General features: G+C 52.0%; 11 protein-coding genes across 11 annotated transcripts; 6 read left to right on the forward strand and 5 right to left on the reverse strand.

Annotated features, from left to right (window-relative positions):
- Positions 1-105: 105 nt before the first annotated feature.
- On the reverse strand, positions 106-222 carry CC1G_14240 (fungal mating-type pheromone; the record flags this gene model as incomplete). Its single annotated transcript, XM_002911663.1, has 1 exon — positions 106-222. One exon carries the CDS (start codon positions 220-222, stop codon positions 106-108), a length of 117 nt encoding a protein of 38 aa, XP_002911709.1.
- Positions 223-3266: 3044 nt separating this feature from the next.
- Positions 3267-5110, reverse strand: CC1G_14241 (STE/STE7 protein kinase; the record flags this gene model as incomplete). Its single annotated transcript, XM_002911664.1, has 2 exons — positions 3267-4451; positions 4514-5110. 2 exons carry the CDS (start codon positions 5108-5110, stop codon positions 3267-3269), a joined length of 1782 nt encoding a protein of 593 aa, XP_002911710.1.
- A 70-nt stretch (positions 5111-5180) lies between these two features.
- CC1G_03189 (hypothetical protein) lies at positions 5181-5857 on the forward strand (the record flags this gene model as incomplete). The annotated part of the gene is made up of 1 exon (XM_001830600.2): positions 5181-5857. One exon carries the CDS (start codon positions 5181-5183, stop codon positions 5760-5762), a length of 582 nt encoding a protein of 193 aa, XP_001830652.1. The 3' UTR covers positions 5763-5857.
- Positions 5858-7077: 1220 nt separating this feature from the next.
- On the forward strand, positions 7078-7197 carry CC1G_14242 (fungal mating-type pheromone; the record flags this gene model as incomplete). The annotated part of the gene is made up of 1 exon (XM_002911665.1): positions 7078-7197. One exon carries the CDS (start codon positions 7078-7080, stop codon positions 7195-7197), a length of 120 nt encoding a protein of 39 aa, XP_002911711.1.
- A 2119-nt stretch (positions 7198-9316) lies between these two features.
- CC1G_14243 (fungal mating-type pheromone) lies at positions 9317-9436 on the forward strand (the record flags this gene model as incomplete). The annotated part of the gene is made up of 1 exon (XM_002911666.1): positions 9317-9436. The coding sequence occupies one exon, from the start codon at positions 9317-9319 to the stop codon at positions 9434-9436; it is 120 nt and encodes a 39-aa protein (XP_002911712.1).
- A 1184-nt stretch (positions 9437-10620) lies between these two features.
- CC1G_03190 (hypothetical protein) lies at positions 10621-11754 on the forward strand (the record flags this gene model as incomplete). Its single annotated transcript, XM_001830601.2, has 4 exons — positions 10621-10871; positions 11081-11243; positions 11314-11670; positions 11743-11754. 4 exons carry the CDS (start codon positions 10621-10623, stop codon positions 11752-11754), a joined length of 783 nt encoding a protein of 260 aa, XP_001830653.2.
- Positions 11755-12864: 1110 nt separating this feature from the next.
- CC1G_14244 (hypothetical protein) lies at positions 12865-13074 on the forward strand (the record flags this gene model as incomplete). Its single annotated transcript, XM_002911667.1, has 2 exons — positions 12865-13027; positions 13061-13074. 2 exons carry the CDS (start codon positions 12865-12867, stop codon positions 13072-13074), a joined length of 177 nt encoding a protein of 58 aa, XP_002911713.1.
- A 192-nt stretch (positions 13075-13266) lies between these two features.
- On the reverse strand, positions 13267-15980 carry CC1G_03191 (ATP-dependent RNA helicase DBP7; the record flags this gene model as incomplete). The annotated part of the gene is made up of 4 exons (XM_001830602.2): positions 13267-13305; positions 13342-13788; positions 13846-15826; positions 15886-15980. The coding sequence occupies 4 exons, from the start codon at positions 15978-15980 to the stop codon at positions 13267-13269; spliced, it is 2562 nt and encodes an 853-aa protein (XP_001830654.2).
- Positions 15981-16150: 170 nt separating this feature from the next.
- CC1G_03192 (histone acetyltransferase ESA1) lies at positions 16151-18075 on the forward strand (the record flags this gene model as incomplete). The annotated part of the gene is made up of 5 exons (XM_001830603.2): positions 16151-16303; positions 16366-17357; positions 17410-17455; positions 17508-17842; positions 17898-18075. Exons 1-5 carry the CDS (start codon positions 16229-16231, stop codon positions 18073-18075), a joined length of 1626 nt encoding a protein of 541 aa, XP_001830655.2. The 5' UTR covers positions 16151-16228.
- A 93-nt stretch (positions 18076-18168) lies between these two features.
- CC1G_03193 (hypothetical protein) lies at positions 18169-18807 on the reverse strand (the record flags this gene model as incomplete). The annotated part of the gene is made up of 1 exon (XM_001830604.2): positions 18169-18807. The coding sequence occupies one exon, from the start codon at positions 18805-18807 to the stop codon at positions 18169-18171; it is 639 nt and encodes a 212-aa protein (XP_001830656.2).
- A 3581-nt stretch (positions 18808-22388) lies between these two features.
- CC1G_03194 (jkappa-recombination signal binding protein) lies at positions 22389-25558 on the reverse strand (the record flags this gene model as incomplete). The annotated part of the gene is made up of 6 exons (XM_001830605.1): positions 22389-22813; positions 22869-23696; positions 23756-23944; positions 24000-24403; positions 24463-24573; positions 24633-25558. 6 exons carry the CDS (start codon positions 25556-25558, stop codon positions 22389-22391), a joined length of 2883 nt encoding a protein of 960 aa, XP_001830657.1.
- Positions 25559-26492: the final 934 nt, after the last annotated feature.

Consider the following 26492-nt stretch of genomic DNA (forward strand, 5'->3'; position numbering starts at 1 on the left):
ACGGGTCATGGTGGGACATTTGTTTCTAGAAGCAAAGAAGAGGTCAGCTATCCCACTTCAGTTATATACAGGAGAAAAATGTTTACCGAGTGCACGAGCGTGGGCTTAAGCGATCACGCAGTAGGCGCCATTGCCAGAGCCGCCGCCAGTCTCGAGGTCGGAGGGAACCTCGACGGAGGGCTGGGTGGTGAAGATGGAAGTGATGGCGGTGAAGGAATCCATTGGAGGTGATTTCGCTGAGCTCGAGTGAGGCTTCGAGGAATGCGAGTAGACGATTTGTCTGAGGAACCTCGACCAGGAGATACCTAGCTTAAATACCGAAATCCCAGATGATGGAAGCAATTCAGGACACCCAAGTTCAACCAAAATCACATTTGCCATGTAGCCGAAAGACAAATAATCCACCTTTCGTTTATTCTTTGGCGGGAATTATTGCTGATTTCTCCGTGAATGTATTGCCCAGGAAGTAGGTGGCGAGTATCGGGAGAGTCCTACCAAGCCCGAACTGGGCAATCAACGTGCCTCCGGACCTTGGCTATTCTGTACCTGCGCCTCAGCTTATTGTCGTTATTGTTAGTTCCATGCCCATACAGGGCGAAGCCAACAATAAGACAAGGGAAGAGGAGGATAGCCGACCATGTGCCTAACTTCCCAACGGGTCCGATGAGATCACAGCTGCACGGCGATATGGGATGGTCGCTGGGCTCCGAGGTTTCTTGCGGAGCCATTCGCGGCACAATTCCTTGCCAAGTTCTTGCGCCTGCCCGTCGTTCGAGGTTGACGAAAGTCCAAGAAGTGCAGCACAGCGCATCCCAGTCCTTGATGGTTGACAGATCCTGCCCCAGGGAGGCAAAGCGCGAGTCAAGAGCCTGACAGAAAGTAGCTATGCCAGCCGCATTGCGTACGAGTCCAAGAAGAAAAGGGTTTGTACGTGCCGAGGAGTTTGGGCCCGATTGAGGCATCCGTTTGCGACTGTTCGAGATTCAAGACGAACTTGAAGGACGCAGGAGAGTGGTCGGATTTAAAGCCGTTGCCAAATATATGCAAAGTGAAGCCTCGCGTCCGTGCCAAGCCTCAACTTGACGCGTCTCATTCTTTGACCATGAACACACTCTGTCAGCGAATCTCAGAGACTCAGGCTCAGCTCAGGCTCGCGTACTAGAACCGCCTTCTGCACAGAAAGCACCCGGCTTGAAAAGCATTGCTGCGTCAGACTACTAGGTGGATTACTAGACGCATTGGGGGTCTAGACTCAGGGTGTCTTTCAGGCTGACTTCTCGAAGTTCGCCTTCAACCCTATACCACATGATCACCTGTCTGTGAGCCCCTTGGAACAGCATCTCCCTCTTCACAACACCCTACATGCTGCCACGGAGCTCAACTTGCCCCGCATGACGCACCGCGAAACACAGCACTCATCCTCCGGGATCGCAGTCACCCAGTTCCAGTTTATTCGTCCCTGAACTTTGGCTCGACGCTCTACCAATCAACAAATCACCTTCCGCCTCATGTTCGTCCTCGATCGAAGCCCATCCAGCGACGTCATGCCCAGCGGAGAACCCTTCGTCTACGTTAATCACCTTCTGCGAACAGCATAAATTAAGTAGGTATCGTACTTAGGCTTCACTCGTGGTTCTTGATGACGGCATTACACCTCGGTTGATCAGGACCCCCCTTCTTTTTCATGTCAGAACAGGCTATGTATAGCGCCTGCCATTGGCACAACGTGTTTTCCAGCACTTTTTGCGGATGCGACTTGTTCTTTGCGTTCTGGCTGAATCAGAGGTCGTCATTGGCGTCTGTTTTCCCGGACTGATCATGATCACAATCCGAAGTTTGAACGAGGCTCGCTTTTGCCTCGTGCCGGTTAACCCTGCTCATTCGTCCTCCGGACACCAGCCTGCCGATTGGACGACCCACTCCCTATCTACCGCTCCACACCGACACTTCGCATCATCGTTATCCTTTCTCACTCGCTCCGCACCAACCATATCCGGGAAACTACCTTGATAACCGCCGCCTCTTCGCACAACTGTAACACCACTATCATCATCCGCAGTCCTTCCTTCTTCCAGTCACTCTTCGACTAGGCCCCTCTTGCCTTGAACGGAAACAAGTCATGCCACAAACACCCCGTCTAAAAACGTGTCGCGGATGCAGGATATACGCATGTCCTTACGTCCACTATGTCGACGACAGACACTGCAATGAACGATCTTATGACCCCATTCCAGCATCGAAATCGTCATAGTTCATCCACAAAATCAACCTTCACGGCGCCAAGGCCCGTTCTGCATGCTACCCTCCCCTCATATCACACACACACACAAAAACTACATACTAACAACAGGCCGTGTCGACGTCGACCTGTGACGGATTTTGTTAGGATCCGAAGTCCGAAATGTGCCCTATCTGATAGTAATATACTTGCACACCACAAATCCACACGTCAAACTCGCTTTTTCATCTTCTGACACTCCAACCACCAGAGAGATAGGCCAGTTCTTGGAACACCGAAAACAGATCACGTCCCGGCCAGAAAAGCGTCTTTGAATGGAGGGTGGAGTGTCCGTTGTTAGGAGAAGCGAGAAGGTGTGGATCACTCACTGAGGGGACTCTGAGTTCGGTATGTTTTGACGTCATAACAAAGATAAATCCCTGCCGGTATGGCAACTTGGCGCCCGTTGAAATTTTGAGGCTCGCCTCGAGGCAGGGCCAGGGGCAGCATGAGGTGAAAGGAATACATCGAGCATCATAACGCCTCGAACAAAACAGTGCATTTTTTTTTTTACATGGGCTAATACAGGCTGTATTTACGATCGACTTGGGCGTGTCTAGAGTCGACCAGTTACAATACCCAACTGGGGATTGTGTGTAGGTAGAATTACAGGCTAATCACACACCATGAGATATCCTCTACATACATCATCGACACTCGGCGCGTCCTCCTCCTTCCCTGGACGGCACGGCTAGTAGTAGTAAAAGTCCGACCCGTACAGCGCGACTCGTCGCGCCCAGTGCCAGCAGAGGGGGTCGAACCGGGGCTTCACCGATAACACCTCCCGAGTCCAAGCCCCTAATACATACAAGTATAGCAGCACTAGCACTAGTAGTAGCAGCAGTAGCAGCATTCAGAATAATAAAGATATAGGTAGTATGCAGTACGCTTCTTCAGCTTGATCCAATCCTCATCCGCATCCCCCTGTCTTCAACATCTTCCGGCGGGAGGGAAAAATGGCGCACAGTCGCTGGACAAAGGATCCTGCTTACCTCCCCCGCCCAGCTTTGGCTCTCTCCTTTGCGTCGAGGGCGCACCTGACCCAACCCTCCATGTCGACGTCGACCTGGCCGTTGCGAATCAACCATGGGTGTTCCAAGAGCTCTTTGTATGTTGCCCGCTCCTTTGCATCCTTCCTCATGCACTTGTTCACCCAATCGCGGGCGAATGGTGAATACCCTGGCCTCTGCCTACCCGTCGTGGGTGAAATCAGGGGGTCTTGATCATCCAACGTGGGTGGTAGGACGGGTTCTTCAAACGAGGAATCATCGTCGGGGGATAAGGGAGGAGGGGGACCGCTCGGCAAACAAGGTGGCGGGCCATGGACAATCGCCGTCAGCTGAGCAAAGACATTTGAGTAAGTTTCCGGAGGGTAAGGATACCTCCCCAGCCCCAGCTCAATAATCGACAGCCCCAGACTCCACACATCACTGGAAACAGTGTACGCCCCATAGAGCTCGTCCGCCAATGCCGCTGTGCCCGGTACACCACCCTGAGCGGCGGCCGCAGTACCTGTCCCACCTTCTGAGGCAGGGACTGCACCAACGACCCTGCTTTCTCCACGAATGCGCTCAGGAGCCATGTAGCTCTGGCATCCGATGTTTGTCTTGGCCATACTCTTGTCGAGCTGACCGCTCACACCGAAATCACAAAGTTTGACTTGGCCTTTGCAATTGACGAGCACGTTGGTCGGTTTGACGTCGCGGTGAATGATATTGAGTTCGTCTTTGAGGAATTTGAGACCACGGACCATGGAGGCTGCGATACGGCCGAGGATGGCTTCGGGGATGGGGCCGCCAGAGTAGGTGCTGGGTATTGGAGGGGGACAGGTACGGTTGAAGGCGCGGTTGTAGGGTTCAAAGTTTTCATCCTTGGTCAAATCGAGGTCCTCCTCAACGAAAGGCATCGCGAAAGAGTATTCTGGCGACGAAGCGTCTGTCTGGATGGGGTCCGAGGACGGTGGTTTGGGGATTTGAGGCTGGGGTGGTTGTGAGTTGGATTGGATGAGTTTATCTAGAGAGCCGGCGTCCATGTATTCCATACAGTAGTAGACACAGCTTTCGATGAAAAATGCGCCGTAGAATTCGACGATTTCTGGTGCGACTGCGCGGTGGAGGACGTCGAGTTCCATGATGATTGCTGGTGAGTTTGCCTGGATCGAGTCTCTGATTTCCTGGGGAAGAAGTGTTAGGTCAACGGGGAGCCAAATGGATTTGATAACAAAAAGAGTGGTACCTTCATAGCCATTGCGACGTTTGTTGGCTTGTGTAGGACTTTCTTGACTGTGCCATAGTTGCCTCTTCCGAGCTCCTCGTCGTCGAGCTGGAGCTGATCCCTATTAATCGCAAAGCTTGAGCCGTTCTCAAAGTTGACGCCGCTAGCGTGAAGGATAGCTTTTCCGCTAAAGTTGAGAGCGCCAGAGGGATCGACGATCTTTGAAAAGTTTGCAAAGGGAGTAGCAAAGGCTGGTGGTTTGGCGGCAGAGTGGAGGGAGAGGGGAGGGCGGGGGCGGCCTGCGCCGAGACCTGCGTCCGATATGCCGCCGAGGGATGGATCGATGTCGTGAAGAGAGAAGGCGGGTTTTGGACGACGGCCGGGAGTGGACTGGCCTCGGAGGGCCTGCATCCGGGCGGCGAGACTGGGCCCTGGCTTGAGCGGGGGCGGTGGGACGGCGGGAGGAGCAATGGAGACGCCGTTCATGGCATCTTCGAGAGAACGGACTGCATTATTTGTTGGTGCGGCGCGGTTTGCCTGGAAAGCAGCGAGCTTTGCCTGAAGACTGGGAGGAATCGGTGTTGAAGTCGGAAATCGGTTGTTATGGTTGGAAGCCATGGCAGAGACGGTAAGAGGAAAGAGCCAACAGACTCAACCTGACGCGGCACCTTTTTTATCCCGATACGTCATGTCCGTCACTGTGAAATTTGGAAGAGATCGTATCTCCCTCGCCCTCCCCTCTCCAGACACTACTCTACATGCAATAAAACAATCTCTCGCTGACTACACTGGTCTAAATGCATTCAAACTCATCCACAAGGGCGCTGTCATGCGCGACGACAACGCTCCAATATCGGCTTATCGCATCCATCCTGGCTCTGTCATTCAAATGATCCCCGTGGACGAGTCAATGCCCCAGCCCCCTCCCTCAAATCGTCAATCCGCCACCACAGACGACGATGAGAACTCGGTTATCACAACAATCCATACCGAACTCGCTATGGTCAGATCAACCCTCGCCCCAGATCTCAACGATCTCCTCGGCCGCATCACCAACACCGAAAAGACCAGCGAGAAGGACAAGAAAGAGTTTCTGCGCATCGGCGAGCTGCTTCTCCAGAGTCTGCTCAGATTGGACGGCGTTACCCCCGACAGGGACTGGGTCAAGGCCAGAGAGGAGCGAAAGAAGGCAGTCAAGGAGGTTCAGGGCTTGTTGGACACACTCGACGATACCGTTGCAGAGAGACGGGCGGCTGGATTGCATAACTAATACTACAGTACATGGACACCCATATGTACACTAGATACCTGGGGGAAAGGGAAAAAAACAGTTAGCGACAGTCAAAGACAGGAATGGAGAAAGAGAGTCAGAGTCTAATTAAAACATGCATAAAGCTTTTCAGTCTCATCGCTAGGCGCATAGACTTCGGGTATTTTTCATCTTCAAAGAGCGAATTCGAAAATAGACTCACCTGTGGAAGAAAAAGGGTCAGCAATAGGTTCAAAACAAAGAGCATGATGAGGAGATCAGAACTGTGGTAATAACTTGGTCTCATATGCAACAGCATCGAAGTGAGCTGAGTTATATTTTTCGTCTTGTCGACGAACAAGGAGAAGGGGGCGGGTACTCACCATTCAGAATCATGGAAGCACATCGAGGACAAGGACGATGAGGAAGACGAAAAAAAAAATGGCGGGGGTTTTGATGCGGTCGAGACCGGGCCGTGTGCCATCAGACCGCGGGCAAAGGCGGGACCGCGTCGGTCGCTGTCGTCTGTCTCTAAACACTCCAGCGATATAGTATCCTGTCCGACGAACATGATGGCGGGCACGCAGCCTCCACCGACCGCGTCAACTCGCTGCGCGTGACCGTCTTGATAACCCTGGGACCTAATCTCGCAATCGCCTCATCTCTTGCGTCTTCAGCGTTGCCGTCTCAGCGAAATCAATGACGTCGTCCCAGGCCATGCAGGGCTCGACCACCAATTGTCTTGTTCATGATTCATGATTCATCTAGACCTGCGTGACACCGAATTCCTCACTGCGTCATCGAAGATCGAGGCCTCCGTTCAGTTTCGTCCACCAGCCACGCTCGCCATCCCTCCCCCGTCGGCACTTGTACCAATTGTTCTGAGCCTTTTGGCTTCACAGCACCTCGCTTATCCTGACCCCAGGACAATAACCACGAGATACCACGGCTTCCTTGGGCCAGTGCAAGCTACTCGGAACAACTGTTTGCTTCCACCTGGGCGAACCGAAGATGGTATCCTGAATGCCTCGGTCAAGGCCGCACCGGGCTTGAGGATAGAACGTACGCTCTGACTCTTGAGTCTGTATACACATGGCTAGGCGGCGCTGGCAATCGCAATACATTCGATGGTAATTTCCGGTGAAGAATAATCTCGCTTTTGTGTTCTTTTGTCTTCCGGCGACCTCTAGCCCTGCGGTGTACGATGTTCAATGGCTGTAGCTACAACTTCATTGACTCGAAGGTGGGTATATAATCTCTCCCCACCTCGAATTCCTCAGACAGCTCGTCTCTCGCAACCCACTCTCCCTTCAAACAAACAAACCCCTCTCCCCCAATGGACTCCTTCGCCACCATTGTTTCATCCATCTTCACCACTCAGCCCTCCGTCGAGGTCCCTGCTGACAACGAGACCGGTGGCGGCAGTGGAAATGGCGCTTACTGCGTTATTGCTTGAATCGGCTTGCACTCCGGGTTGGTCCACAGCTTTTCTTGAATATTGGATGGTTTTGCTCAAATTTCGTGTTCTCCATAGTTGCCATGCCCCTGCGATGAACTCTCGCGCGAAATCTCAACCCCATCACTTGACGCTTATACACTTCAACCTTACCCGAACACGCTGCGATGCGAATCTACACCGTCCCGCACTTACTTGGCCCACGACCTGGCCTGTAAATTATCCATTTCGACCTTCCAATTCCAAGCTCATGTTGTAACATTTGTAATTTTTGTTGTTGTAGTAGTAGCTACGTCTGAAATCTATGACACGTCTTTGAATCCGCCGAGTATTCTGAGAAAGAGGGGGCAGCCCTGGCTTCCGTTTATTACAGAATACCCGATTTATCGGGGTCCGGGGCCGCCGGTCCAAGGCCGCGGGCTGGGCTGCGCGACGAAGAACATCGCTTTTTCTCGTCTTCCGCGAGGGTGTGGCCGTTAGAAAAGCATGGTCGGGGCTCTCAACAGATATGAAGGTTTTCTTTGGGCTTAACTGTATGTAAATAAAGAAATAAAGAGGTTCAGAGCGGGCGAACCTGAGGTTGCCATCAGGGCGTCTGATCCTAACACGAACAAACACGACTAGGCGCCTAAGCCCCAGCGTACCGACGTTCTCCCTTGCATCTTACCTGACCTTGTAGTGATCGTTCTCGATCTATACACACCAAAATATCCTTATATTTAGTGTGGTCTTGGAGCCCGATCTCGTCCTTAAATATGCCTACAGACCCAGCAAGACAGTGTTTGTCATGCGACGTGCTTGTGGAGGGAGGTTTGAAGTTGCCTGCAACCTATCGTTGTCCCGAAGCAAAAAAAAAATACTAGTATAGCCCCACAAATTGATAGTACTTATCTGTGGCCTAAGCAGTACGCATGCAGTACATCAGACCCCAAATAAACTGGGTTCACAGGTGTGCGATGACTCTCGCGGCCCTGCCCACAGCCTGCGGACCAGGTCCGGCGGTCCCGGACCCCAATGGATCGGGTGTCCTCGTTTATTACGCACCCCGAGTTTAGACGGATGATCGATTCAATGACTGGGCGCTTATCATCACAGACACTGCGACCGGCAAATGCCGATGTCCCTTGCCCGTCAGCCATCAATGCGTCACCGCCGCCCACCTCGTCACACTCACCCACGCTCGACTAGAGAAAGCCATCCCTCTAGATCGTCTCTGAGTCGGTCCCTCCCTGCTGCTCGATGATTTTACCTGGCCGTAGGTCGCCGCGGCAACTCATCATCGGCGAGCGCTTCAAGGTACATGGGTCTACTAATAGCTTGTTGGAACGATGAGTGAGCCTGGAGGCTCTCCTCTGAACACAGGTCCCTCAATTAATCACACTGTCTTTGTCCCCAATCTTCAAGGAAACATGGAACCAGTCCCTCTCACGAACTCCCGAACTGTCTTTGAATGGGCTATAACGTAGCATGCGGCAGTTTGAAGTGTTTTGTGTTCTCGGTGGACCAGGTCTCTATCTCCTTCGTTAATCTTCCAGCCATTATATGGCGAGTGCTCTTTTGTTACTTCGACATTGAACGCCTTACAGAGTTAGACTGTGCTCAACTCGGACGTTCTGAACAGGTGGGTAATTCAATCAACTTCTCTCCATGTTCACCCGCCACATCCGTCAATTGTTTGCGAACAACAGCGCTTTCGCCTATGCCATGTCGATTTGCCTCCGAAAACAATAGGCGTGGACTTATGTGCCTAAACATCCCCTTAATTTCTGGTTTCGTGTCCAAAGGGAGGATAGTTTGACGCATCCGGAGGAAAGACGATGGGGTTCAGTGGGAATACTACGCGACTCAGAGCTCGGTCAAGCGAGCTACAAGGCAATCCATTCAACGGAGAAGAGTCCTTTTAATTTCCGTTGAAGAATAACCTGGACGTCGTTTATTTGTCTTCCGGCAACTTACGAGTCTCTGGGAGGCGCGCCTCAGCGTTCGCTAATCTCCCACTGCTCTGGCCCTTTTCTATCACCTCCGGAGACGTGTATTTAAACGGGCTACCTCCGAATCGAGTTCTTCAGACAGCTCCCCTCGTCTACCTCATCCAAGTCACACCCAGACATCCTCTTCAATGGACTCCTTCACCACCATCGTGTCCTCCATCTTCACCACTCAGCCCTCCGTCGAGGTCCCTGCTGACAACGAAACCGGTGGAGGCAGTGGCAATGGCGCCTACTGCGTTATCGCCTAAAAGTGCGGTCCTTTGGCCTTTCCGTGGGTATCTCCTGTCTGGATACATAGGAGCGCTGACCAAATCTTTTTCAGCTTGTCGCACCACCTAAACAATGACGCCCTGCATCTCATCCATCGCCATTAGCGCCAGAGCAGTACCGCGCCCACAATTTCAACTGTAACCTACCCAATTCGACTTTCCACCGTAATCACCAAGTTCTGAGATCAAGCTACCCACCATTTGTACCACCCATCACATATTCGCCTTTCGCATTGCTTTCCACTGTTGTATTAGTTTCATCTGTTGTTGTCATTGCTGTGGATGTACTACTAAATTATCCCATTGTACATTCTACCAAACCGCATCCAAGTCTGGTGAAGGATCCTTTACCAGCGTTCCAACTCTTAATGAGCCTTATTGTCCCACTGCACGTTCCTTGCATCCTCTGTGTGCACAGGCGAGCCTCGAGGTTTCAGTGCCGCCTACCGTGTCAAGCTCAAAACTCGCACTTACGTATGGCTCCGCACACAGTTGAGCCTACTACCTCTACCAAGACAATACGAGATTACTCTGCTCTTTGCCTGATAAACGATTGATTGTCTTTTGTTGAATCGTCGACAGCTATGATTCAGATATGCCTCGCGACCACTCCAAACTCTTCAAGCCTGCTTTAAAGGAAGGAAAAGAATGAGGTGAGTATTCTCAAAGCTCTGCGAGCTCCCTCACATCCATCCTTTGCTTTCGATACACATATGGCAATGAACTTGAAGGACCAGCTAAAAGGCTCGAGTCTTAAGTATGTCAGCAAGCCTAGCTAGACCTGTGACAGGTCTGTCACGTTATGAAATCCTACGGATTGTCGATAGACAGACCTGTACAACTCGGAGCGTTTTGGCGGGGAGCCACACGTCACGTGCAGACTTTCTTCATAAGGAAGGATAAAACCCACACGTGCGGGCGCATCACACGTGCAGGCGCGTTTGCGCGTCGAGCACCTCGATCCTGTGTCTATGTAACGCCCCATTGGCTGTAAATGATCTATCTTTATAGCTCATGAATATTGACGAAGGACCTCCAATGCTACCATTCCAATGAAATTGAGCTCCGTGGCTACCATACAAGTCCACCCCGTTAAGAATTCGCTGAGCCCGACAGAAACCTGGAAAAATGGCGTAGGCGCTGGCGTTGGCGTTAGTGGCTAGATGAAGTACAAGGGTGGCGCGTCGAATTCGGGTATCTGTTGCTGCACAAATATGAACAGGTCGCGTTTTTTTCGAGGAGGCGCCATTGTCGACGATGAAAGACGACGACGAAGGAGCCTCCCGGCGCTGGCTCTCACTGCTCTGGCAGCACTCTCGGATATTTCCGATCCACGTGCACCTCTTATCCTTCCTTATGGAGAAGGTCTGCACGTGACGTGTAGCTCCCTGCCAAAACGCTCCGAGCTGTACCGGTCTGTCTATCGACAATCCGTAGGATTTCATAACGTGACAGATCGGTTACCGGTCTAAAGCCTAGCAGTCATTTGGTGAGATTCATAATTTGGTCACATGTGGCGCAGGTCTGGTAGTAGTACTCACTTGAACCTGCTAGGTATGCTCAGTATGCCTGTACGTCAGAAAGCATTCCCCCAAACGAATCCGCCTCTCATTCAATATACAGGAAACCTTTCTTGGACCCAGTGACCATTGTCGCCTGCTTCCACACTTTCTGTCGAACCTGTCTCTGGGAAACGTTCCTCGACAGCGATTATCCTCGATGCCCTGTTGACCTACGTCTCTTGAGCACGCGCAATGTGTCTCCCGCCCATCCTATGCTGTGTTCTGTAAGTAAGGCGGACTCTTTCACGATGTACTCCGCGAATCTAACGAACTTTCCATCCCCTTGTTCACCAGCTTGTTGATGGACTATACGTCGAATGCCCTCACAGGCCCTACGGCTGCAGAAAACGGATGGCGAGGAGGCACCTCTCGGCGCACCTCCAAAACGAATGCGTCCATACTCCCTACACTTGCGACTTCCCCGGATGCGGCGCTACAGTCCCACTAGTAGACATGCTGGACCACCAAATCGCACACCAATTCCAGTTCAGAGGTGATCCCGTGGATTTCTCTGGGACGGGTCGGGAAAGTTTTATAGAGCCCCGTGATGGCAGGGTAGACAGTGGGGGTTCTGTAAAGTCTGCTTCTGCGACAATGACTCCCGCGATTGCTGCGTCCAGACAGATATACGTGGTCATTGACCTCGCCGATGTGTGTATGTGACACCAAGGTTCGTTCGATCCCACACGTTATTTATAAAGGTATACTTACCTCCTTGAATAGCTTCAAGACTAATGACCTCCTTTTTATATACCCTATAGCTGCTATGTATCATAACCTCAATAATTCAACCCCATTCCATCCGCTCTCTGCGAGGCCCCTAGGCGGAGACGCGGATCGTACTAAAAAGGGATCAAACCCCCTAAGGTGTGGCGAAATCCTTCAGAACACGAGGCAAAACTGTGGCATTTGTCTATCACCTTTCCTGCTATCACCTTTTCCCCTCAGACAAGCATCCCCTCTTCAACCTTCAAAGACAAGACAAGTCTACATACCCTCGCTTTCTGGTTGTCTTCCTGCCTAGACACACCATTGATCCTCTGAGAAAGGCGTGACACGCTTGGATCCAGCTCGATCGTTGTCGTTTGATTAAGCGCCAGGGTCCTTCTGCTGTCCAGTTATCTTTGGGCGACCTCATCCCGCACCGCTTCGCAGAAGACAAACCTTAGTCGCGCCCTATAACTGCAGCGCGCAGCTCTGAAGAGATGCGAGACACCATTGTCAGTGCAGACCTTCGCTACGTTGGGAAAACAAGCGGTCACTTGGTGAGGACGTCGACTCCGGACCTTGCTCTGTCTCACTGACTGATGATAACGCTTTTAAGGACTGCCCAATCTGTCTGTAAGGCCCAGTCCGATCCTATACAACGGCGCATAGCCCTCAAACGCTCTATTCATCAACGTAATTATTACAGGTCGCCCTTCCTCGACCCTGTAACGGCCTCGACATGCCTCCATACGTTCTGTCGAAAGTGCATCGAAGAAGCCATCACTCATTCTTCCGAGTGTCCCGTAGACAGGAGAGCGCTCAATATCTCCAACTTACAGCCAGCGCATCCTATTATCCGATCTGTGAGTGGTCAATTTTCTAAAAGCAATTAAACCTAGGCTCAACCCTTGACATGATACGTAATACCACGCGTGAACGCGATATCAACAAAACACCGTCCAGCTCGTTGACGAACTTGAAGTAGAGTGCATCTACAACTCGTCTGGATGCACCAAGCAAATGACGAGGGACGCCCTTGAACCTCACCTCGAAGCTGAATGCGTCTGCGCACCCGCTACATGTCGTGTTCCCGGGTGCGAGGTCACACTCCCCCTACGCGAGATGTTGGATCACCAAATGGCCCACCAGTTAGTACAAGACGACGACGAGAACGATAGAGGCTACGGAACCCCTGGCCCTTCCCACTCGCGAGCACACTCCAACCCTGGCCTCCCGCCCAGAGCAAATACATTCCCAGTGTTCGGCGAAGATCCCAGTTTAGTGGCATGGAGACTTGGTAGTGAGTACAGGGTTTATTAAGGTACTTTTCTAGACCGAAATTTCTAAAGCCCTAGATGATGACGACGATAATCGCAGTGCGACTCGCAGCTGGTCTCATGAAGAGAACGTGAACAAAACCATGACACTTTTCTTCCATTGAATCGAAATGGCCTATTCGTGTTGCCAATTCCTTACCTCCCTGGTCGGAGGCCGGCCAGACCATCTATACCTTTCACATCTTCAAGTTTCCTTCGGGGATTAGACGTTGTACCCATTATCCAACCGTGTTAAAGCAACCTGTACAATAGCCATATACCACCATCACATCCTCACAAGCTTCTCCAACGCATCTGTCCCTGCAATCTGGAACTCTGAGATACCCGAACTGACCATCGCACCTCCCTTCTTCGTAAGCCTACCCTGCGCCCGCACAACCGCCTTCATCCTCCTCTCCGCGTCCATATCACGTTTGCCACCATAGTTATCGTGTCCATAACCATCTGAATCCGAGTCTGAACTTGCAGCATCCCGTGGTGGACGTTTTCCACCAGACGGCTTGCCGCCTTTAGCATTCGGCGTGGTTTTCGCCTTGTTGCTGCCCTTGGATTTGGACTTGGATGAGGCGGAGGTAACCTTTGTTGGCGCTTCTCGCAAAGCAAAGGATTTGGCGAGATGTCCCAAGTGGAGGTGCCGGATGTGGAAGATGTGCTTTTCATTCGAGGGATGGGTAGCGTACGCTCGCATATGCGAGAGGTAGGCTTTCCGTGCTAGGTTGGCGTGCTTTACCGGATGTCAGCATCCAGTAACACTAGACTTGGACGTAGTGAATGCACTTACATCGCTATGCCTCAGAACCCACCGCTCAAATGCTAGCTGCACTTCGGTCGCACGAGCTTCATATTCCTTCCCTTTACCCCCATAGCCACTTTGCAGAACCGATTCGATACCCACGCCGGAAAGCGAAACAGTCTTCTTCGCCTTTTGATCATCGTCACCCTGAATCCTTTCCTCAATCCACTTGACCCATTCAGTTTCACTCGGCGCCACCATACTCCATGCTTCACCTCCTTTACCAGCACGAGCAGTTCGACCCACACGATGGATGTATTCGTTGGGCCCACCTTCAGTTGGGAGGTCGTACTGGATGACAGCTTTGACCAGTGGAAGATCCAAACCTCGAGAGGCGACGGATGTACAGAGGAGGATGGATGAGGAAGTCGATTGGGGTTGATTCTTGCCTTTAGTGCCCGCGAATCCTTTGAGAGCACGCATACGTGTGGCAGTAGGGAGAGAACCGTGTAGTCGATAGATTGAGGCATTGGGGATTAAAGGACATTTGGTTTCCACTCCATCTGGGTCGAGATTGGAGGACTTTGCTTTTGATTTGCCCTTTTGCTTGCTCTTCCCATCGTCGGATTCATCCTCTTCATCGTCGTCGTCTTCTGATTCCGAGTCCTTCGCCTCATCTTCCTCGGAACCAGCTCCTTCCTCTGGATCTCCCATGCTTGCACCACCCAACAAGGTCCAATGGAAATCCACTGAGTCCGTACAGCTGAGGAAGACGATGATCTTGGTCCCATTCCCTCCTTGAGCGATAAGGGTACGGAGAAGAGCGACCAAGGCAACCAGTCGAAGCTTGAGTGGGACAACGACATACTTTTGCAAAAGCTGAGACGGAGGTGTGAGGGATTGCGTGGTGGAGGGGTTGGCCGTGACTGCGTCGGGACCAGCGATGTCCTCTTTGTCGGCTTCTAGTGCTTTGATCATAATAGGGTTAATCAAAGCAGTTCCTACAAGGGTCTGCACCGAATCTCGAAGCGTCGCAGAACACAGAACCGTCCGTCTCCTCCGCTCCCAATCCCATCCACCAACTTCCAGACTCTTGCCTTCCTTCACAGCTTGGATAGCAAGCTTCCTCCTCCCCTCCAAGCCACGAAGGATACCGGTGATGGTCTCTTCGAAACCAAGTTCCATGAGTTGATCAGCTTCATCCAGCACGAGCCACCGACATTTTCCAACATTGAAAGACGAGGTGTTTTGGATATGGTCCAACAGTCGGCCGGGAGTAGAGACAAGGATTGGACACCCCTTCCTCAACCGCGCCTTTTCATGTGTCCTAGTCGACCCACCAATGAGCAGACCAGACACCAACCACCGTGTCATACGCGTGGAATTCTCTGCTCCTCCATCCGCATCGTTTTCAGCTCGCAATCGCATTCTGAGGATAGCTTCCACGACTTCATGGATCTGTTTAGCCAGTTCGCGGGTAGGGGCGATGATGATTGCGAGGGTGCCTATCGAACGGTCGATATAGGATAGAGAGCTGAGGGGGAGAAGGTCTTGGATAATGGGAAGAACGTAGGATAGTGTTTTTCCTGAACCGGTTTGGGACTGAATGAAGACGTCTCGGAGATCTTCGTTCGAGGTCTCCACGAGCATAGGTGGAAGAGAAGCCCTCTGGATCGCAGTTGGTTTCTTGATATTCATTTTGTTCGTGAGATGGGATATAATAAGTGGGTTCAGGCCCAGTCCTTCGAATGTCGACGAGTCCACAGGTGCATTGCTAGGCTTTGCAGCGGGACGTTTCACGACAGTTTCTTTTGGGAGTTCGACCTTTGGATTTGAAGTGAACAGGGAAGAGATGACTTGGGTCTGTGGTTTGGCCGGTGCCGAGGGTTTGTTCGAGGTCGTTGCCGTTACTGGCTCAGTTCTTGGTCTCTTGACTGGTCTCGGATTCGAGTCCTCCGAGGCAGCATTCGTGACGGATGCCTTTTCACGAGTCGAAGCCTTTCGCTTCGCCGTTCGTTTGGCTTTTAATCTATAAAACTCGGAGCGAAATAAGCCACAAGGTAAGGAAGATTGCAAATATAGACTCACCTATCAGTCCATTTCCCTCCTTTCTGCGAGCCTGCCGGTCTCTTGGATGGCGCGACATCATCCACAGCCAAATTCAGGACCAGACCATCGTCCATCGAGACTTTTCAAGTCGGTTTTGGTGAGCGTTCAGCAACATGACGCCCAATGCGCCAAGATTGGAAATTTCTGCTTACGTGATTCAGTCTGCGTTCTTGTCTCCTTGTCGAGTCATCAAAAGCCGGTGCACAAAGGGCTGCGCAGAATCGCAGCGCCCTGCCTAAAATCTCTTGAATTCTACCAACACACTGTGGCTAGCAAAGGCCACCTCGGACACCGACTACTTCGTCGCTGAACTTGCGGAAAAATGGTTTCGGGGACCCCTGTGCCAGCGGACGCTCCACCGCCACCTGTCTCTGCTGGCGGCACATATTCGCTGCAGGTGCGCAGTTTCATTTCACACAGCAAAAGTCAACCTCGCTTAGCACCCTTTTTCTCGCATAGAGCGTCTCTGTAGGCTGCAAAATCTATATTCGCCGTCCTGGGCCAGATGGAACAGAAGAAGAGCGTCTGGCGGAAATTCTCTCCATTCGAGACAAGCCTAATAACCCCTATGCCAGGCGGGCTACCCGCGGTACAACCAAGGAGGAGGAGGGCACACCCAAACCGGAGGACCAACGCGAGTTCTTCGTTCACTGGGAACACTTCAACAAGCGTCTAGATGAATGGGTCTCTGGTTCACGTCTGGTTCTCTCTCGCGACCTTGAATGGCCGCGACCCAAAGCTCCCGCTGCTCCCAAAAAGGCCGCCACTCCTTCCAAGAAGCCGGGGAAACTGCCTAAAGCACAGAGCTTGTTGAAGAAAGCGACGGCCAACGCTACAAAGGCCGCTTCGCCGACGCCAGCTCCCTCTACTCCCTCTGCAACCCCGGTTGACTATCCATCCCCTTCACCAACACCTACGTCCCTCAAACGGAAATTCTCGCCGAGCCAGGAGGAAGAAGAGGAAGAAGAGGATGCTGAAGGAGAGGACGATGCTGAGGGAGAAATGGATGTGGACAACGAAGGGGATATTACCTTTGACCTCAGTCTTCAAGAACCGGTACCCGACGCACCTCCTCTGTCCTCTTTCAGCAAAGAACAGGAAATCGAGAAGCTCCGAACTTCCGGTTCAATGACACAGTCTATCTCGGAGATTGCCCGTGTCAAGAACCTCAACCGACTGCAGATAGGCAAACACGAAGTGGATGCCTGGTACTTCAGTCCATATCCGAAAGAATACGCCCACCTCCCCGTCCTTTACATCTGCGAGTTTTGTCTATCCTTCTTCCCCAGCCCCATGATGTTCTCGCGACATCGGCAACGCTGTACTATGCTACATCCCCCCGGGAATGAAATATATCGACACGAAGACATATCGTTCTACGAAATCGACGGGAAGAGGCAGTTGACGTGGTGTAGGAATCTGAGTTTGCTTTCGAAATGTTTCCTTGACCAGTCAGTGGTCTTTGCCTTGTGATGTCTGCTTTGTGCTGATGACCCCTTCAAGCAAAACCTTGTACTACGACGTGACACCTTTCCTCTACTACGTCATGGTAAGCTGCGCTCGTTAGGCCTTACGGTAGCATATCGTTGATCACTTCGCAGGTCAAGCGAGACTCTTCGGGTTGTCATATCATCGGCTACTTTTCGAAGGAGAAGGAATCTGCCGAGAACTACAACGTTGCCTGTATTCTTACGCTGCCTCAACACCAGCGTCACGGTTATGGCAAGCTGCTCATCGAATTCTCCTACGAGCTCAGCAAGAAGGAAGGGAAACTGGGCAGCCCCGAGAAACCACTGTCTGACTTGGGTCTTCTCGGTTACCGTGCCTACTGGGCAGAGGCCATCATCGACCTTCTCCTCAGCACGCCAGAGGGTGAATTGAGCATTGACGAGATCGCCCACAAGACCTCTATCACGCACGCTGATATCATGAATACGTATGTCATTTTCACCTCTCCACGTCTTTCTCGTTTCTCAAGAACCTTCTTTTAGGTGTACAACACTCCAGCTCTTCAAGCACTACAAAGGAGGTCACGCCATTTGCCTTAATAATGCTGTCTTGGAAAAGTACAACAAGTCCAAGGCAAAGCGAAAGCGGAGGATTCACCCAGAATGCCTCCGCTGGAAGCCACCCGTATTCACGAGGGATCAGCTGCGTTTCGGTTTCTAATTTCTCTATTGGACTCTTTGTACAACATTACTCCCATTGTAATATAGTATATTTTTTTGCTTTCACTTGTGATGATACCCATACATACGCACATTATGACGAATTGCCAACTTGATTTCGAAGGTGACGTTGTCGAAGGTTTCTGGGCTCTTCCAACGAATCCGCGATGACCGGTGGCTGCCTGTCCGGCTGGAGGGATTTTCGGGTGATAGTGGGAGACGGCGGTCTTGAAGCAGCTGGAGAAAGAACATCGACGCCAGATAGATTGACGTTGTTGTCCGTGGCGAAGAACTCGGATGGCTTTGAAGGTGGGGTTTGATTTAGCGAGTCTCCGCCTGCCAATGAATCCGTGTCTTCTACGCGAATCGATGGTGCATTCTCGACGATATGGACAGTAGCCTTGTCGCTCGTCGAGGCCTTTACATCGTCGATAACTCCCAGTGTGCGAGCAATGCCGTAAGACACGATATCCTGCAAGAACGAGGTTTCATAAATCACAAGGAACTTGCGGATAAGGGCCATTGGACGCACCAGCAGTCCCAAGAGCAGAGTTGGGAGGCTGAGGAGGATAGCAAACACCCTAAAGAAGTAGGCTATGCGTGCCACCCATGATTCGGGTTCGTAGTTCCAGAGGTATCGGATATAGTAGGTCCATACAAGTCCAGGATAGGCACTGGGTGACGTTTGGGTAACCTGCGAGGTCACCTCGGATATGTACTGCGTTACGTTCATTGTAACGGACGCCTTAGGACCTATTTCAGCCGTTAGACAATTACACTAGACAAAGAAAGGGCGACATACGCCAGGAGGGTGGTGGTGGAAGAAGGACAACTTGGAGTTACATGCAACACATTGCGCCAAACTTGGCGGCCTTGTTGCACGCCTGCTTCCGGGGCGGGAGAGGTTGTGATGCCATGATGTCCACGTGACGGCACGCGTCGGAGCCGGCGGCAACTCAAAATCTTTAATTTCCGATCCTGCTGTCAACTTTCACCACCAGAAATCCATTCAATGCATCTGCAACCCTGGCCGTGTCTTTAGGGCGACAGAAGCGATTCTCTGACGGGATGCCAGAACTGCGTGTGCTCTGTCTATGCTTATTATCGCCTATCTCGACCTTATCTATACTCGTATTGTTCTAAACATGCGCCCAAAGCAGCCACTTGGTCCCGAGTACACGACGGCCACGCGTTTTCTCCGTTCGCCGATGGTATGAGAAATCCAGGGCATGCTCGCTCTCTTCCGAAGATAACATAAACGCGCGACAATCTGGGGCAACACCTACAGCATCCACTGGTGATGCTTTGTTGATGTATCCGCAGGATCCTGGCACCGGTGCCACTTTGTTCTCATGTCTTCAGAATCCCCACAGAGCGCTCTGCGATCCATTCGGTCCCTGGAACTGTTCAAAGCGACGATTGGTGCTCAGGGCTGCAGGGCTTTTGAAAATAACAGGCGGAAAAATGTGAACGACATAAAGCCTCCTGGCAGACGCGATGTCTTGTGCGTTGCCAAAAACAGGTCTTGAACTCGTTATCGTCGCTTGGCTTTTCCTAATAAAGCTCATGGCTCTATCGATCTGAAATCCTACAGTGCTACATACGGCCTCCTAGACATCGGGCACCGACTCGGGAGAAGATTCTAAACAGCAGAGGCAACCAAGGGAGTAGTAGTAATGGATGTCCAAGGCCGGACCCTTCTTTCCAAACTGACATACAATAGGCAATCTCGCCGGCGTTTGGCCTTCCACGTTTGACGGTACGTTTTCCTTCTCGAGTTCCGCGAACAGTACTTAACCTTTTGGAATCAGGTGGTATGGGAGTCTAGGAACCACAAATATTACATTCGCCCGTATTGATTTCGGTGACTGTAGCAGCGCGCTTCGATGAGGCCCGTTCTTTGGATTGATGACAGGATCCCGAATTCCGACATGGCGTGCTCAGGCATGTAACGTACTCGCATTTCCCTATTTATCTTTACAATCCTTTCTGATCCCATCTTAGAATAGAGGACGGGAGCCAGGTGGTTTAGAGAGCTGCAGAGAAGCGTTGTTGAAGAGCCGCCCAGCCCCATCCCGCTTTGCATTTCTCCACTCTACAACCCACTCTTCCGTGCTTCTTTCATTTCCAACGCGGCCACACCGAATCGAGTACGGTAATCTACGTACCTACCGTTCCAATATCCCATCACACCCCTACCGACAAAAGGCTCCATGTCCAAGAACACTCCTTCCCCTTTGAAAAGCTTCTTTGCTTATCTTATCGGCGGCGGATGCTCTTAAACGCCTTTCCAAAAGTATGCAATTCAGTCAAGGGGCCAGTCGGTCGGTCAAAGCCTGGTCAGGATAGGGTAACCACGCACAGGATGACAAGAGAACTAACATATGTTTTGTTACTGTGATGTCCCAGACTCCAGCAACCTGGCGTCAGCGCAATCCACATTGGCAATCCATACATCCCCTCGGCTGTCCTTCCGCCACGAGAGTATTCGTTCGATCGGCCCATATCCTCCATGGCCATTGCGCCACTATGATGGAACCGTCAAGCGTTTTCGCTCTGCCCGTGTCGAACTCCGACTCCGACACCTTCTTCCCAGCTCTTTGGTGCAACAGCGCCTAGGTCGCCGTGCACGGATGCACCCTCGTTTTCTCTTCGCTCGACGTTTGCTATGTTCCGCTCGCGTTCCTTGGTTCTTTTCTCGAACGAAAGGAAAAGGAGGGACGACCATCTGTTTTTAGGTTAAGAATCCGCTACTGCGCACGGTGGCGCACTCTTTCGAGAATATTTGCAGAAGTGTCGGGAGAACAGGCTGTATTCCTAAAGATAGGTAAGAGAGTAGGGATGTCGTGACGTTACCCTGCCTTGCTTCGATCTCGAAATAGCCTTTGGGAGATGGGGGGTCTACACATCAAAAATAGGGGTGCGCGCCTACAGCGTACCACGGGACGCAAGCCAGTCGACGCATGATCATTATGCGGGAGGACAACCTCTCAGTGCGCGGGGTAATTCAGTAGGTCGGGCTTACTAGTAGCACATACGAGAACCGGTACGTACAGGTACTCGAACTCCAACAAGGCCCAGATTCCGCATCGATTTACATTCAATTCTTTGAATCCTCACGGAACACCACCTGGACATCCAGCGCTAACACAATACACATACGAGTAGTCTCCAGGTATCCCGTAGCGGAGACTATAAAAGCTCCCCCAGCCCGCCAAAGAAGCCAACTCCTATCCGATACATTGGCACAACAGTCCAAAGGAAATATCTCGGTGTAAAACCAACAGAAAAAAAAATCAACACAATAAAAGCCGTGATTGATAACAGTGTAAAGGGTTTTTGAATGACCTAACGTACCACAGCAGAAGGAGGGCCTGGAGTGGGTGTTACGTTAATTACTGCTCCTTAGAGGATACTTTCTATAGCTGATTGAGATGAGTCTACGATTTTGGGATTGCGTCTTACGAGGGATGTGTATGGTCAGCTGGGTGGCAAGTACGGTAAGCAAAAACCATTCGTGTTCTATTCGAATGATTCTTCGAAGTCAAGAGTTGTGTATGTAAACGTGGACCGCCTTGGGTTCAAAGCGTAAAACCCAGATCACGGTGGTTGTACTCGAGTCGGTATTCGCTTCACGAGCGTAAGCGCTATGGAAATCGGGATTGAATTGCACCCTGCACATACCCCAGTGTCCACAAGCAGTAGTCCATGTCCTCTACCCCTCGCGGGGACAGTACCCGTTCAACGCCAAGTCGCACTGCTGTCTATATCGTTTGAGCAGAGAGAAAAATCCTTCCAAGTGTTCCATTTTTTTTTACATCTATGCAGAGAAAATGACAAAGTAAGAAGTGGAGATGGGGTAACACAAAAGACCAACACGTCAGAAAGAGAAACAGAGAGTAAGTGAATAGACGGGGGTATATATCGCCAGTTAAGTTATCGAAACCGAAGAGATAAAGGGAGATAAAGGGCTACATATAGTCTTTTGTCGAGCAAGGAAGAGATAGTAAAAGACCGAAGAGTGTACAGATACAACTAAGGGCAGCAATTGGAAGGTATTGAAACAGAGAAAAGGGGGTAGATGTGGGTTAGCAGTGGGCGTTGTTAGTAGTAATAGTGCGAAAGACGAAAGAAAGGGAGCGAATGATACAAGAGTGGCCATATATCATCAAAGCAGATTCGAAGCAAGCGAATACACACAAGGAGTGAAAATGATACAAAACGAAAGGGCCGACCATAGCGAGGAAGAAGGCGGCGATAGGTTGTACAACGGTGTCGAGCAACGAAGGGTATGTAGAAGTATGATGAGAGCGTCTAAGGATACATAACGTTCGAAGGGAACACCACTCCATCCGAACGCAAGAGAATAATCGGTCGTCGCTTGTTGTTATGTCCACTTTCAGGTGGCAAGCAGCCTAGCACCTCCGTGCACCGAACCTCCACGTACGGCGACGGCTCCGACCCAAAGAACACATGTACGGGATCCGTCTTTGAGAAGTTCTCGCCATACACAGTGAGGAGTTTGGCGGCATGGGGGTTGGGTTTGGCGAGCACAGCGCGGGATTGGGCGCAGTTGGATTTGGGAGCCTCGGACGCGCGGTCGGGCGGGAGGTACTTGACAACGCCAGGGAAGGGCGTGACCTGCTTGGAGGGGATGGGGAAGGCACCGAGTGAGCTGGGTTGGGCGTGCTGGTTGTCGAAGAGGACGGGAGGGACGTAGAAGTTGTAACGGATTTGGTCTACAAAGGCATTGTTAGAAAACATCAACCATGACCAGTGGGAGGTGCAACTTACCCGTTCCAACAATGGTCCACACGCTCGTCTCACCAATGTCGACTTGCCAGAGTGCACCACTCGAGGCACCAGAGTCGCTTCCTGACCCACGACGAGAGGACACAGAGCCAGCAGAGCTAGGTCGTCGACGACCCTTTCCTCCAACCGCCTTGCTCAGCCCACCCGCACTCGACGTCGAGCGCTTCTTCTTCACCCTGCCGCCATCGTTCGACAGGAACTCAGCCGACGACGGAGAGGCGGGCTCGCTCTCATTAGCACCAGTGGCTTGGCCAAAGTATTCGGCCGACGCTGAGCCGTTGGTTGGGGACATCGGAGAGCCGGGCAGAACTGGCGAACTGGATCCATTGTTGTTGGCGACATTGGTATTCCAAATTCGACCCTCGATCGGTCGGTAGGTATTGACCTTTTCACCCATGCAGGACAAGAAGGCGCCTGACACGCCAGGGGTACCGGGTTCTGGCAGTCCCTTGTTGGGGTCGTACACCTCAAAGGCGATTTTGTGCAGCTGGGATACGGGATCACCGCAGACTTCGCCTGGAACGCAGTAGTGATCGGCGATACCCTTGGCACCCTCTTGCAAGCCGCCACCGACGACGGTCGTCTGGCGATCGACTTTACGAATGATGAGGACGGGGCTGACGACGCCTGACGTGAGGCATTGTAAGACAACGGTTTGATTGTAGTAAATCGGAATTTGAGAGCCGTTGTTCGTGAAGGGGATGGCGTTGGGGGGAGGGGAGGGATAGTCGGGTTGAGGGGGAGGTGGCGGTGGGACGTCCAAACCACCGCCGGGTTTGTTCACATCAACGATATACATGATAAAGGGGTCTTTATGGTTTGAGTGGTCAGTTTGACTTGGTCAATCACGAATGTCAAAATTGACTTACCCCAGGAGGCAGTTCGAGCGATAAACGAGGGGGTGGATTGCCTTGATCGTTGATCGAGGCCCATAAGTGGAGCGCCATCCGAGCCCTTGAACGAAGAATTCGATCCAGACACGCAGAGGTACTTGGTGGAGACTGTCTGCGATCGGAGGCGGTGGAACAGGGAGATGGTCGAGCCATGGTTGATGCAAACTAGAAAAGATTTACTCAGCCCCACAGTCCAATCAAAAAGACGGAGTCAACATACGCTCAAGATTTTTAGCACTCTGTCGCTTTTTGGAAGGCTTGCTAATGACCTTGATTGGGCGACTGGGGAAGACACCAATGATACGCTCTGGCTCGTCATCCGAGGCAGGGGCGGTGACCTTGACCAAGGCCTCAACTTTTTTCTTCTTTTCATCTACGTCAGAGATGAAGAGTTGCTTGCCCACGCAGCGGCCTAGATAGGTGGTTCCAGAAGGAGGGTCGGTGACATCGAAGGATTTGCCAGAAGAGCTGGTCCATTCGATGGAACACTCTTGTGGAGCGGGCTCTCCAGAAATCGAAACGACGACTCGAGGCGGCGCGAGCTTTGGTTCTTCGCCGCGTCTTGTGGATTCACTCCACCATGAGTTGCCGATCATAATTGCGGTGGGAGGCGGGCACAAAAATCTAATTTAGAGCAGATGTGAGAAGGGGGAGAAAAAGAGGGGTGCAAAAAGTGTACGAACCGCTTCTCGGTACCGTAAGACTTCTGAGCGACTTTGCTTGACATGACGATGATCGTTCTTTCACCGAATGCAAGGCGATTTGGTGTTCGGACATACTGCTCAAGGAATGGACTGGGGATTGAGATACGGTTAGCTCGATTCCAATATCCGAGCACGGAGAAACTAGTTACCGGATAAACGTCTGGAGGTCGCTTGATGTACCAATTGGAGGGGCTTGTAATTTCATCCGGGCCAAGGTCTCGTCCACTGCGGTGGACATACGGAGGGACATGTCCTGGTGAGGATTGGGATTCATGTAGTGCATCGAGTCGTAGCCTGCAGATGGGTCTCTGTCGAATGAATGGGTAGCATGTGGAGGGATTCCCCTCATCATGTCTGTGCTCTGGGCCGGGGAGATGTGTGACTGGACCTGCTGCTGGCCCTGGGGATGGCTGAAGCGGTCATTTGGGTATCGACCGAGACGGTCAGGGAACTGGGGCATGGACTGGGGGAAAGCGAGGCCGTTGTTCATGCCGTTGATAGAGTAGTCGTCCTGGTAGTCGTTCTGGTAGCCATTGCCATTCATCCCGAGACGACGATCGCCCATGTCCTGGTAGGTGGACGGCGAAAAGTCCTTGGACGGGACGGAGGGCGGGAATGGGCCGTGGTGGAGGCCGCCGACGGGGTCGCTAGGAGTGAGGGGGGAGACCTTGCCACTGCTGTAGGTGTTGATCATGTCGTAGGGGTTGCTGTTAGAGCTGCCGAAGGAGGGGACCGAGTCGGCGAAGCCGGAGTGGGAGTAGAGGCCGTTGTCCGAGTTCATGGCGTAGGGATGGCCGAGGGAGGAAGAGGAGGAAGCGTTTGTGCGGTAGCGCTGGGAGGAAAAGTGTTGCTGCTGGTTTGGGAAGAGGTCGTAGTTCTGGTGAGTGTCTGGAGTGTCGAGTTGGTCCGACTGGCGGTATTTAGTGTCAGCAGGGAAGTCTGTGCGCAACGGAGGGAAGACACCAACGGTCTCCGAGTGTGGCAGATTAAAGTTGGCTCCATCGAGGTCAGAAGGCTGTGGATAGAGGCTGTGCTGGGCGGGGGGAGGTGCAGACGCAAAGTCGAGGGACGCCATCGTTGTCTCACACACGCGTCGGGCTTGGTCAAGAGAGAGCGTCCTGCACAGAGAGCGTCGAGGCGGGGATGTTTATAACTCTGATCCCGTCGGAACATGCCGACTCATGTTAGAGTTCGCTGAAACATACAGACATAGACACCACCACTTACCGAGCACCCAACAGTCGTCCAATCGTCGTGGAGGGTCGATGGTGGGCAACACAACTTTTCCAATCTGCTATTTAAGAAATTATTCGGTTTCTGCCTCCAGTTACGCTTTAGGATATTCCAGAGAGATCACCGCGGATATGTGCGATCTCTCTCCAACCCACCCCCCAATTCGCATCACAGATTCACAGATTTGCCTGGTACGAATCCTTCACAACACCGCCCGATTGGCCACCACCCGTCCCTCGTGCAACGCTCGGTCTTTGTTGCATCAAGATCTCATCGCACCACCAACCCCCCCGAATCACCTCTCGGCAAACTCCGTCCGGCCCTCCTCCATTTGTCCGACCCCTCCCTCTTTCGATTTTCATAACTCCTTCCTCCCCCCGTGTCCGTATTTCTCGCCATTTTTTCCCTCGCTTCGTTTATACACCGTAGAATACCGAAAATATCCCAGCAATGTTACTTGCTGCTCAGAGTCTCTCGCTATTTGTCGCGAATTATCGAAAGGACCGAATGTTCTTTCAATCAGCGTCTAATGTGATGGCTCTTGGCTCTGGGGTCACTGGGACAGCGGACCCTTTTTCCCCCGCCCACGGACTGCGCGCCGCCCCCCTCCTCCTAGGCGCCCTATGGGTCAGAAGGTCAACAACCCAATAGCTTCTTCAGCCGCCACTGAGATGCCTTACCTCTTCACTTTACGAAACCATACACCCACTTTTTCCCCTCTCCTGCGAGTCATACGGCGAACTCATAATCTAATGTAGATAGCGGTAGGTTTGCAC

The sequence above is a fragment of the Coprinopsis cinerea genome (assembly GCF_000182895.1).
Source record: "Coprinopsis cinerea okayama7#130 chromosome 3 map unlocalized cont3.3, whole genome shotgun sequence".
Taxonomy (NCBI): domain Eukaryota; kingdom Fungi; phylum Basidiomycota; class Agaricomycetes; order Agaricales; family Psathyrellaceae; genus Coprinopsis; species Coprinopsis cinerea.